Source organism: Crotalus tigris, unplaced genomic scaffold (genome assembly GCF_016545835.1).
Source record: "Crotalus tigris isolate CLP2741 ecotype Arizona unplaced genomic scaffold, ASM1654583v1 scf7180000024167.7108832, whole genome shotgun sequence".
Taxonomy (NCBI): domain Eukaryota; kingdom Metazoa; phylum Chordata; class Lepidosauria; order Squamata; family Viperidae; genus Crotalus; species Crotalus tigris.
In genome coordinates this window covers 5,119,201-5,132,099 of record NW_024100417.1, presented here as the reverse complement: position 1 = coordinate 5,132,099, position 12,899 = coordinate 5,119,201, and the positions used below count along the sequence as shown (strand labels likewise).

General features: G+C 37.5%; 1 protein-coding gene across 3 annotated transcripts in view; it reads right to left on the bottom strand.

The window, feature by feature from the left end:
- The window catches only part of IPO13 (importin 13), a 57,553-nt gene that overhangs the window by 21,229 nt on the left and 23,425 nt on the right, over window positions 1-12,899 (bottom strand). For all 3 annotated transcript variants that reach the window (XM_039323144.1, XM_039323145.1, XM_039323146.1), the window contains exons 6-12: window positions 12,625-12,745; window positions 10,954-11,101; window positions 10,635-10,816; window positions 8,864-8,890; window positions 8,384-8,518; window positions 4,529-4,672; window positions 2,318-2,398 (exon numbers count right to left, since the gene is read on the bottom strand). In XM_039323144.1, the coding sequence (XP_039179078.1) occupies window positions 2,318-2,398; window positions 4,529-4,672; window positions 8,384-8,518; window positions 8,864-8,890; window positions 10,635-10,816; window positions 10,954-11,101; window positions 12,625-12,745 (838 nt within the window). The remainder of the gene's footprint in view (window positions 1-2,317; window positions 2,399-4,528; window positions 4,673-8,383; window positions 8,519-8,863; window positions 8,891-10,634; window positions 10,817-10,953; window positions 11,102-12,624; window positions 12,746-12,899) is intronic.

Sequence of the window (12,899 nt, the reverse complement as noted above, 5' to 3'; positions counted from 1 at the left end):
GGGGGTTTAAGATGCAACTCAGACCAACCTGAGCACAACAAAGCCCCCACCCAAACAGAACACTCCCCCATCCAATCAGAGCACAGCCAACCCCCCATCCAATCAGAGCACAGCCAACCCATCCAATCAGAGCACAGCCAAACCCCTAACCAATCAGAACACCCCTCCACCCAATCAGAACACAGCCAAACTCCCACCCAGTCAGTTCATACCCCCACTGGCAGTTAAAAGGAAGAAACAGCTAAGACCACACATTGCTCCTCGAAGTACGAAGCTGAAAGCACCAGCCTGAAGATGTCGAATGGGACTTTGTCGAAACATCGCCAAGACACTTCCAATTTTACGTGGGAGAAAACCCGAACAACCAAAGACCTACATACAAATACCCGCGAAAACCTCAGAAAACATATATATATATGTATGTATGCATGTATGTATGTATGTATGTGTATGTATATGTATATGTGTGTGTGTATGTATGTATGTATGTATGTATGTATGTATGTGTATATATATATATATATATATATATATATATATAAAATGGTATTTGGTACAAAAATTCCTAATTCTTCACAGTCTGGATATACTTCTCAGTTCTCTCCATGAAATACAGTACACATAGATCAGTTGTTGCATTCCCTTTCAATTGGCTGCTTTTATCAATTTTAAATGAGCCGCCTAAAAAATATATTGCAACTATTTATAACAACATAAAATTATATTTTATACATTTTATATAAGATGAAGTAACAAAGAAAACAAGAGGAAATGAGGAGTGAGGGAGAAATTATAATGGCACTTTCTCTGGGAGAGAAGAGATCACAATAACTGTTGCTTTCCCATTAGTGAGGGTCAACCAAAGAATGACACAGCAAGGCTCATTTAGGCTGCAGCAAATATTATTACCACAGGACAGTGAGCCCTTTTAATCTCACTGTTCCTTTCTTGTATATCTGCATGAACATTGCTGGATATCTGTTTTCTCCCTCTCTATTTTTTTTACTGCAGCAAGCATTTTTGAGATGTTTAAAGCTGTATTACCAAATAATCAGAAGAAAAATTAAACTGGACCAAAATGAACTGAACCAATTCAGCCCTTCCCAAGTTAGGGGAATTACTTGAGACTGCATCTTTCAGAATCCCCAGCCAGCATGGACTTAAGTTTCTGATCCAGAGGACACAATGTAAAATCGACTGCTTAATTAAGTCAAATATTTAAACTATTAAAAATGCAGGATGGAATAAAAGTGACTACCATTTTGCTAAAAGCAGATCAGATTGGTATTAGATTAACAGTAAATATTTTTATAAGTTTTAAATACTTTCATAGTAAAACTGTGATTTTTTTAAAGATGGCAACTAAATAGATTTTAACTTATTATAAAGCAAGAATGTCAAGTTGTTATTCATACAATTCATACATATATTTCACTTGGCTACATATATACATATAAAATTGCAAAACTGCACCAGGAAAAAAATACAGTGAATGATTAATAATCCAAACAGCTCTACTACTACATAAATCAGTGGTTCTCAACCTTTTTAATGCCGCAACCCCCAACCGGTCGTAAGTCGAAGACTACTCAACCGGTCCTAAGTCGAGGACTATTCAACTGGTGCAGCACCATTTGCAGAATGGGACTTTTGGCGGACTCAGCAGGGCAGAGACAGCCTGGACAATTCCTATTGGCTTTTGAAAGCCAATAGAATTAGACTCTATTCAAGAGAGTCTGTTCTATTGGCTTTCAAAAGCCAATAGAATAAAAGGGAGTAGCACAGCTTAAAAAACGGGGAAAAAATGGCGGACTGCATTGTTTGGCGACCCCCGTGAAATGGTCGTTCGACCCCAAATGGGGTCCCCACCCACAGGTTGAGAACCACTGACATAGATAATATCATGCTTCTTAAGTATATATGCTTGACTTGATTCATAGGTTTCATAAGTTACCTCAGAAAGAGGATAGCATGGTAATGTCAAGCTATTTAAGAAGAAATATAATAGATCTAATCTAAGAAATACACCAGCATAATCCAGATGATCCATATTACAGTATTATGTCAAGTACCTATCACAGATCAACTATTTTAACAGCACTACAGGATAAAACTAGATTTCTCCTCCTAGCAGAGAGGTGAAGCTTTTTCAGGCTTATGTGTTTAAAAGGAATGTTCTGTTATTAGCAGATCCCTGGAGGCCAGATATCACAGCAGTAAATCCACCTAGTCAAGGCACTATAATCACCTGAAGAAAATGGCTTGTCCTGTATCCCTTTGTGTGATTTTTTTTTTTTTTACTTAGAAGAAGCATTACCTCTACAACTTGGGCATCATTTAACCACTTGCTGAGCACTTTCTGGATGAGCTGGAAAACTTGCTGTAACACCACCACTACCTATAAACGAGAATGAACATAGAATATAATTTAGAAATGGGTGTGTCTTACACGCTTGTGATTTTAGCAAAGTATTTAGCACAGTATTTTAGCAAAGTATATAGGCATTCGGATTTTCAGGTAGAAAAGGGGTTAGAGATTGTCTTGGAAATCTTTTGTGCACCTCCTTTAAGTACACTAGTAACATACAATGCATACCGTATTTCCTCTTCTCAATGGCTAATACAAAGGAAGCTTATAACTTTTTCTAAGGAATGTTCTGAATTTAGTTCTGATCATTAAAACAGTCATACAAAAACTTTGCATGATCTTGGGTAACTCAACTAAAAAGACTCACTTAGAATAGAGGAATGGAAAGGGACTTCCAGGGAAGATGGCAGACTAAAAATGGCTCCATGAAAAGAGGAGATGTTTGCAGCCATTGCAGAAATTGCTATTAACTGCTTCAGAGAAGTTAAGATACCTTCAAAGTGAGCGCCTTCAATCTTTAATAAAGAAAATGAAGATCTATCTTTATAAAACTTTAAGATTTTAAAATAAACAGCAAAGAAGCAAAACAAGGTTTGGTTATGAGTTTTAAATGGAGGACGGGCTCAGAAAACATTTGAATATTTGATTTTGAATATTAAGACTTTAAAATTAATCTTAAACAATATATTTTTCTGGAAAAGAAAAACTGTTTTGATACTGGAGACATAACAAGAAAAGGAATTCGTAAAGATGGTCAGAGATATCTTTAAAAACCTATAATGGGAACTGCAACAGGAGCTTGAATCAATTACATTAGCTATCTTGTGTCTTCTTGAGAACAGTTTCTTCCCAGAATAAGATGTACAGAAAAAACATATGCAAGAAAATCTATCTGGGTACAATCAGAACAAAACTTTGAATAAGGATTTGTTATAAAGAAAAAATAGGTGAGCCTTTAAAAATTAAGAAGGAAATAAAAATGATAATACTTGGACTTACAAAAGAGGCTATTTAAAGTATGGAAGACATTTGTAACAAGGATCAACAACCATCTCAATGGATTACCCAGAAAGATTGTTCTGTATTTTTAAAAAAAGGAATACAAAGTTGGTTTATTTGACCACGTTTAAAATGGGAATGTTGTGATTTTGGGTTGTCCTTTTAGGATGCTGGTATCTGGACAGGAAAAATGTGGCATACTGTATTTGCTTGCATTTAATATGATGTTTAAACTTTTCCCCTTATTTAATTAGGTAGCATTTAAACTGGTTCTGTATCTGACTTTTTATTTGTTTTTATAAAATGAGAAATTATTTGTTTTTGTTTTGTTTTTATAAAATGAGAAATCATTCCTGTTTTTTACGATAAATTTTCATTTTTTGTTTATATTAGAATACTAGATTACTTTATATTTGCTAAATGTGGATTTGTTTGTAATTTATAGTTAAGTTATGGAATGCTTATTTGAATGATGTATGTTATCTGGGATGATTTTCTTTGGAATTGTTGGCATAGAAGGTTGTATATTAGCTCTTGTCTTTTTTAAAGGAGAGATGGTCCCTCCTTGTCATGTTAAACTAAATTCCTTGTTTTATATTAGGCCATCGGGATCATTTTATTTCTTTTAAATGGGGTTTTGCTTACAATTAACAGTTGAGAAGTGGAATGTTGAGTTTTATATACATGAAATATTGTTTTAAAACTCTGATTAGACATTTTGCTGATTGAAAAAGATGTTGCTTATTTGATTAGCATGTTATTAAGAGATGAATTATGGGATAAAAAGTTTTATATTTATTATTAAAGGAAATGAAGAGATTATGAAGTTGTTTATACTTGCCATAATGAGGGTGGGAAGTTGCTTTCTTGAAAAAGGATTTTTTTTTTCTTTTCTTTTTTGTACTTTTTTCTTTCCTTTTTCCTTTTGTATAATCTTTTATTGTTGTAATTAGAACTTCTATTAAAATTATTACAAAACATAATATAGGAACAGTATATAACAGTATCCCTTTTATCATAATTTTTAAATAGAACTTGGTATTACCTTCTACAGGAAAAGCTGCTTATAGTAACTGCATTGCAGAGAAAACAAGCATTTATTAAAGAATTAGTTGTATTAATACACAGAGAGAACTTCTTCAGCTATGCAACAATACTCACCGGATTGGGGCCCTGAGGCACTGGCAGTTTTTTAACCTCTGTGTTCTCATGATCATCATCATGGTGACTGATGTCCAAAGTGGTAAAGAGGTTGGAGAGTAGACCCAATATATGGATAATAGCTAGCTTGTTAGATGGATTGGGCTGCAACATAAAGCATCACTATAGTCATCACACTTGGCCCAGGATATAGGCCACTATCATCAAGTTTTCAAAGTTGGCATCAATAAGAAATGACAGTACTGTGAAACACAGTTAGGTACCTAGTGCTTCATTCTTAGCAGACTTCAGGCTGATCTTTGCACTCCTCTAACTATAGCATGAGCATGTGCCACTAACCATTTTTAAATTAGATGATGTTGCCTATAGAAGAAAAACTGGATGAGCTGAGGAAGGAGTCAAAAGGGGGACTTAGTCTAGAACCCCCATGTGGGCACAAGAAGGCAAAGTCTGACCCCCCCCCGAACACCATTGAATCTTATCTAGTGTCATTCAGATGCAAACGGTTAGTCTGAGAAGATCCCTGTGTATAGGTTTGAGCAATAAAGCAGCTAATTGAACACTTCCAGTTTGGGTCTGGTTGTTTGCACCTGACATTGCCTTAGTTTTATCCCCAGCCAACCACGAAGACACCTTTAAAGTTCTATTGTAGTGTTTCAGTCTTAAAATCAGGCCTTTCAATTTCTCCCAATACATATTTGCTATGGATTTAAGACTCTTCACTGATCATGTACCTTAAGGGAAAAATTGGGATCTCCCTGTTCCTAATGGCCACTTCAGATTGCTTTGACATGCCCCCCTCTCCTCTAGTCCTTTTTCAAAGGTATTCTGCTTTTTTCACATTTCACAATTCTTTCAATATGTAATGGTAGACACTACAGTTCAAGCAGGAGAAGCTTTCCTGCTTTCCTGATCAGCAGTCTCCTAAAATAAAGCTTTTAGTAAAGAGACCCTGAGTAACTGTTAGACTAGATTTGGCCTGATCCAGCACCAAGTTTCTTCTATTTTGGAAGAACAGCCTCTAAAAGATATGGTAAGAGAATTTTAAGACAGCTAATACCATGAAAAATGTATGTGTTTGTATGCATATGCACATAGGATTCATACACTTAACTTTTGATCCAATCTCATAGGCCACCCCACAAGTGCATTTTTCTAAGCAAAACTCACTTTCTCGTTCCTTCTCCCCCACCTATGCACAACTGCAAAGAGTACAGAAATCAAAATGGAATGTCCGGGTCTAATCACTTTGGGCTGATAACACCTTGCCATTAGTGTGTCTCCTAGGGGTTTCCTTTCAATGCTCAATTGCTCCATCTCACCTTTTAAGTTTGCAGAACCTTTAGGTCTGCAAAACTGTAATGGAGCCTGAATAATTGTGGCAGCAGCAAACAAAGTTAGCAGCTTTTTCTATTTTGAAAAATGCATCTCTTACTGGAGAAAAACAATGGAAGAAGAAGGCTGAAAAGACACGAGAAGTACTCATGCATCACTGGGCAGTTCTGTCCTCTCCTGAGATCTGTTCAGGAATGAAGCAGAGCCTTGGTCTGCTAGCACCTGTCAGTTTCTCCCCACCCAAAAGCTGACTGTATTGAAGGTAAGACAGTGGGGCCAAACAGTAGCCTTCACAGATGTTTTATGAAAGCAAGGAGGATCTTTCTTGAGTGAGCATCTCAGCCTTTATTTCCACATCTCGGCAGGATTTCTGACCCATATCTTGGATTAACAAATTTGAAAAGAGGGTGGGGGACAAAGCGGAGCTCCTTATGCTTTTCACCATCCATCTTCTTTGCTATGTGGTAGTGATGATCATATAATTGCCAAGGTCTATAAAAGTTATTAAAATTGAATTTGGAAAATGAACATGTAAAACACTGTATGATCCAGTGGGCAAGGAATTTTGGGTATAATGTGATGATTGAACAATGGGAGACTATGTGGATAAAAGGCTTAAAATTCATATTAAATTATAACCTAAAAGAATTTTTTTTACAAAATGATGTATCGCTGGTATTTAACACCAGATAAGTTATCTAGAATGTATAGCGGTATTTCAAATGAATGTTGGAAATGTAAATGTAAAGAAAGTACTTTTTATCATTTATGATGGACATGTGATAAGGCAAAGAAATACTGAAGTAGGATTCATATATTAATGCAGAAAATTCTTAAAGTGAACATAAAGATTAAACCAGAGACTCTCCTCCTGGGCCTAATGGAAAGAGAACTGGAAAAAAAATTCAGAACTCTGATTTTATACATGATGACGGCAGCAAGACTGCTCTATGCACAAAAGTGGAAGGATGCCTCGATTCCTACCATGGACGAATGGTTACAAAAGCTGGTGGAATTAGCAGAGATGGCCAAATTGATTGTGCTGATAAAAGAAAAAAACATTAAGTACTTTTGTTTCTACTTGGAAGCCGCTTCTGGACTTTGTGCTTGAGGTGGAAAAAATGATATCATGATTTGGGGTTTTACCGATTAGACTGATTTGCCGATACAAAAATGGCTAGTGTATAACTACTACAGAAATGTAAAAAGTTGAGATTTGATTTTAATGTCTGATTTTACTGCAACAGAGAGAATCACAAGTCAATGCCTTTTGTTTCTTCCCCTCCTTTTCTTCACACCTTTTTTGTTTTCCCCTTTTCTACTGTTGTCCCCTACAATTTGCTTTTGTATTTTCACATTTTATGTTATAAATGAATAAAACTAATTTTTAAAAAATCCATCTTCTTTGTCTGTTATCTGTCACAGCGGAGCAGTGCAGTGCAAAGCAGAAGAAATGTGCATTACAGTGCTCTTCACAATTCTTTTTGTAAATTGTAAGACTCTTTTAAGATATGGATACGGGTAGTTCTCGACTTATGACTGTAATGGAGCCTGACCATTGCGATTCTAAGTTGTGACAGTCATGAAGTGTCACCTACGTAACCAATCCAATTTAATGACTTTTGCAGAGGTCATTAAGCAACGTGACAATCATAAAGTGAAACCATTGTTCACTATGGGCCATTTTGTCAAAAACTGGAAATCAAGGCCAGGATTTTTGGCAAAAATGACATAAAACACAGCCATGTGACCACAGAACACCGCAAATGGCCATAAATACATGCTGGTTGCCAAGTGCCCAACATGCAGTCATGTGATCACAGGAGCAGCCATCAGAACCAAATAGTAAGTAGCTCTGGGGAGGTCTATTGTAACTGCGAATGGTTGCTACCTGTGTAGCATTTAGTTTGAAAAATAATCCAACACTAGCATGGAGCATCAGGGAGCTCTGTCATGCATCACTGTGCATTTCTCTCCACTTGGATAATATGAAAAGTGGCTAAACCACCCTTCCCAGATACTTTCTATACCCAGCCTATTCCACCCCACCCCATATTAATAAGCGCAACCTCTGCTTATTTTTCTTACTGGCAGATGATTTTGGTGAAAAGGGAAGTGAAGCCACGGAAATCTACCAATTGCTTCTCCTTAACTAGCACTTTATCAATAATTTAAGGACAGCAATTCTCACCAACCAAATTCTGATGGTAGACTAGGGCTTGATAGTTGGAACAGCACAGCTTACATCAGCATATCTTTTGGTGGAGGATAGTGCATTAACATAGCCATGAGAAAGTGCCCCATGTCTTTGTTCCCAAGTGTAGAATTGATGAATGGGATGTTAATAAAGAAGAGTATAAACTAAAGGACAATGGTAGAAATCACTAATGAAAGGAAGCAAAAGAGGGCTTACAAAGTAAGCATGACTTATAACAAAAAGGTTAAGCCTCTTACATATAGCAGGCCTAGTCTTCCTTAAGAAAAAACAGAAACCATTATCAGGCATCTGATGTAGCTCACCGTTTCATCGGCCAATTTTTCTAATTGTTGGATGTAAGGAGTTATAAGTGAATGTAGATTCTTCAAAATCTCCTCCACTTGGAGGGCAGACAGTAAGAAACCCAGAGCCTGCATCAGCCACATACACTGACTTGTCTAAAAACAAAAGATGGATAGCATTTTCAATTTTATTATTGCATTTAGAAAGTTTCACTTCATCTTCCCACTCAACTCTTAATCATCCACAAGCTTAAGCTTAAAAATGCTTTGTGAGAACTTATCCTAAAACTTGTTTATAAATGGCATGACTCAGTATAGGAATGGCCATTGCTGTTATTAGGAGACATAACTAAATCTCTATTTAGGAACTGAAAGCCTCATTTGTCTCACTAGTAAAGCCTCACATTTGCTGCAATGTTCAATTCCATTGTAATAGTTTGATAGGAAACCATATCTTATGCATACTTGTAATTTCCTGTCAAATGGGGAAAACAATCTTACCTTGTGAATCTGCTTCATTAGCACCTCCTACAGAGGGAAAAAGAGTCAAGAAAGTGAATGCTGCCTCTAATGCAGAATTTAGTTACATCAACAATGGCCTAACCATAGTGCCACCTGAAAATTCTGTGAGGCAAATAGAGGTTCAAGGGCAGGGGTAGGCAACCTTGGCTCTTTTATGACTTGTGGACTTCAGCATGGCTGGTTCAGGAAATCTGGGTATTGAAATCCACAAGTCATAAAAGAGCCAAGGTTGCCTACCCCTGTTCTAGGGGAACTGAAGCTTCAGACAAAAATGGACAAGTAAAAAAAGAATAGCAATCAGGATTTCATTATAGGTAATTGATTGTAAAGACTTTGCCTCTGGAGTTCTACTTGCCACAGAGTCACTAGAACTTATCATATACCACATAGGTAACATTTAAGCAAGTGAAGAGCCATCTTGACTAAATTTCAGTTACTGGGGAAAGGATGACCTCTGCTTTTCATGCAATCATCTCACCATAAATCTGTGGTTGGATAAGATATAAAGATTATCAAGTCAGCTGAATTTATCCATAAACACACATTGAACACAGGTCATATATGCTATTTAGAACAGAGGTCCCCAACTTTTTGGGCATCAGGGACCGGTTCCATGGAGAGAGGTTTTTCCATGGACCTTAGGGGGTGTAGCTTTGCATGCTGCTTGCATCCCACAGATGGAGCTTCACTGGTTTGCGCAGATCACTTTCTGGCATGTCGCAGACCGGAACCAGTTCACAGACCGGAGATTGAGGACCCCTGATTTAGAATTTCTTATTTTTGCTATAAAAAGGCTACTCCTGTACATCTAGATCAGGGGTGTCAAACTGCCGGCCCGCGGGCCGAATGCGTCATCTGGAAGCCGCGCCCACCCCGTTGCCGGCAATGGCAAAACTGTCCCGATACGTCTCGCAATGTCACATGACGTCGTGAATCTGACATGTCTGATCTAGATCAATGATAAATATTGCTTAAAAATCTTAGATTTTTCACTCTTTGAACACCAGCAGTAGGAAATCCTTCCTACTAATCCTCAAGAACCCTATATCCTCAGAAAGGAAATTCTAGGCAGAGGCTGCAGACCAGAAATGAAGAGGATTAAATTCTACATTTTATTTCCTTATTATTCTGTACACATCCATGTTCCCATATAAACTTATAAACACATATTTGCACTCACCCTGTGCATATACTTGGATGACTCATTTTTTTTTTTTTTTTTTAAGCGTGGCCTTGCCTCCATCAATATACTGGGGAAAGAAGTTGGAACAGTTGGAAGCTTACTGTGAGCAATTTTCATCATTCTCTGCAGAATGGTTTACTTTGATTTGGATTCCAGGGTTGGGGCAGGTCACAAGGAAATAACCAAATAACTTCATATGGTTTCTTTTCAGCTTTTCAATCTCAAGGACATGGGCAGGGTATGTGGAGAGATGAAGGTCAGCATTTGACCACTGATTAGACTGACAGCTATTGTTGCCATGATTAAGGGAGGTGATCTGCAACAATTGAGACAACAATGTGCTCCTGCCTATTTAAAGGAGAGAATTTTATCACCTGTATAAAAAAAGCCTTCTTTTGACCAAGTGTCTGTTTTTCTAAATATAGGCTAGTCTCAAATATTCCGTTATTAAGTACGGTGGCATAGAGAGTGATAAATGAAACTTCTGGATCTATTTCAATAATGGATTTTGTTTATTTTAATTATCCATCTATTACTTTAATTGCATTAAACCATTTTTTCTGTTACCTGAGAGACAGCAACAATGTTGGCTGCATACGGAGGCAAGTCATATTTACACTCACGGCATATCTTCTTAAGAGTAGAGACACTAGAGATAGATAATTCTGGATTGCCCAGAGCCTGCAATACCAGGGGCAGGACATTGTTGATCATTACAGGGTGATCAGCCAGCCACTCTGAGAGAGCCCCTAGTAACAAAAAGAAAACTAGTTCAAGATTACTTTGCTGATATGTTAACCTATCGTTTTGTAACAGTTATATCATCTCAGAATTGCAGTCTTCCCCATTCAACAGCACCTCCCCTCCACTTGTCCAATTTCCTCACCAATAGTGAACATAACTGTGTCCGCAAGTTGTACATTGCTGATGCTGATGTGGGGGATGAGACCGATAAGGCCAGGAACCACGTCTGAATAGTTTACATCTATAGTCTCTGCAATGGACTGGAACCCATAAAGTAAAGCTTCCGTGTGCTGCCAGAAATAAAAAAGAGATGTGTTGAATCCAGCAATAAATAGCTCCCCCTCAAATTTTGATTCTGACAAAAGAGGTACAGTATGGAGCTAGTTCCCACAGAAAAATATAACTGTCATTTTCTTACAGTTAATTCTATGATATAAATTTTTCCCCAAAGCAAGCATTATTTTTCAAGACTATTACATCTGAATCTGGGATGTACAATTATACTCACTGTCCTTATCTTGTGCATTCATAGCATATAAGGCCTGAGTAGCAATTGACTGAAAATTAAGTAGTTTGGCCTCTCACAGTTCCACTACTTTGAGATGGGAAAGCAAAAGCAAAGTATCTTGCACACACATTCCCTTTCTCAATGGGCCATTATATATATATATAGATCACTGAGTTTACAACATGCTCAGTATGCTGGAGCATTGGCATTGTTACTTTTAAATGCTTTGGCTTATAAATCATGGTCAGGGCTCAATTCTTGTTTGCTGTCACAGTGATGGATAAGGAACCCCTGTAATCATTGATACTTCCATCACTGTTTGCCACACCAGTAGCATTCTGATAACACAGGTCAGTGATCCATTCTGATCAGCTGCCATATATGGAAATGTGGCCCAACATTACAACTATCTCTGTGTAGCAGACATATCTAATATACTTCACTAAACTAAAAAGACCAGTATGTGTAATATCCAAGGAAATGAGACTGCACATTTGCTATAGCAATCTCTATATTAATCTAGGTATAAAGAACTCGCAACTGTATGAAGTTCCAGCTTCAATTTGAGGCTCCAAAATACCCAGATCATTTTACTAAAATTCAGTTGGAAGCACCTAATTATTAGCTGTTTAAATTTCCACTTTACACTCTCTTCTCATTTAGCAACCACATTTCATTCCAACAACTTGATTATTAAGCAAAATGGTAGCTAAGTGTGTTTGGGAAAGGAACAGGGAGAGGGGGAGATAGAGGGAGAGAGAGAGGGAGGGAGGGAGGGAGGGACAGAGCAAGATCATTTGTTGCTGCCCTTCCATTCAGATAAAGTTATCTTGCACTATGTCCTGTGCCTGACCCGGTTTTTCCCCCTTTTTCCACCTCAAAGAGCAGAGAGATTGCTTAAACAAGATCTCTTCCTGAGCTGCTTTTCTCTGCAACAAGTGCTTCCCCAGAAAGTGCTAATTTCCAGTTTACAAGCTCAGGTCTGTGATCTTAATTAGTTGATTAGAAGTTTTAAGTCAGATCTTAATCACAATAATTAAGGCTTTTGTTGTCAGGCGAACAAAATTTGGGGATAAATATGCATATTGGTGAGAAAATGACTTTTTACAACTGTGGTATCTGTGAATGGTTGCTAACCAAGGTAGTAACTAAAAGAGAAATAGCCATATAGAGCTCAGGCTGGACAAATAAAATAATACCCATTTATTCCATTACTTCCTCTACATGGTTTCCTCCCTCATCCCTAGTCCTGGCCAATGGTTCACTGGTTACTGCTGTCATCTGAGAGCAGAACTCTATCCTCACCTGCCATGAGGATGGCTGCTCTGAATTTGTCAGAAGGCGACCCAGTTTGTCATATAAGCTACTCAGCAGTTCCGCTCCCAACATCTCATATACATACATCAAAGTATCTGAGATGTCCACTCTGGAAGACAAAAGAATCACAAAAAGTCTGCTTACAGGACGAAGTAAACATAGATATAGCTAAAATAAACACTAATAATCCAACATTCAGCCTTCTTTACAACTAATACTGTGTGATTAACTACTCTTTTGCGGTTCACAAGCCATTTCCTATA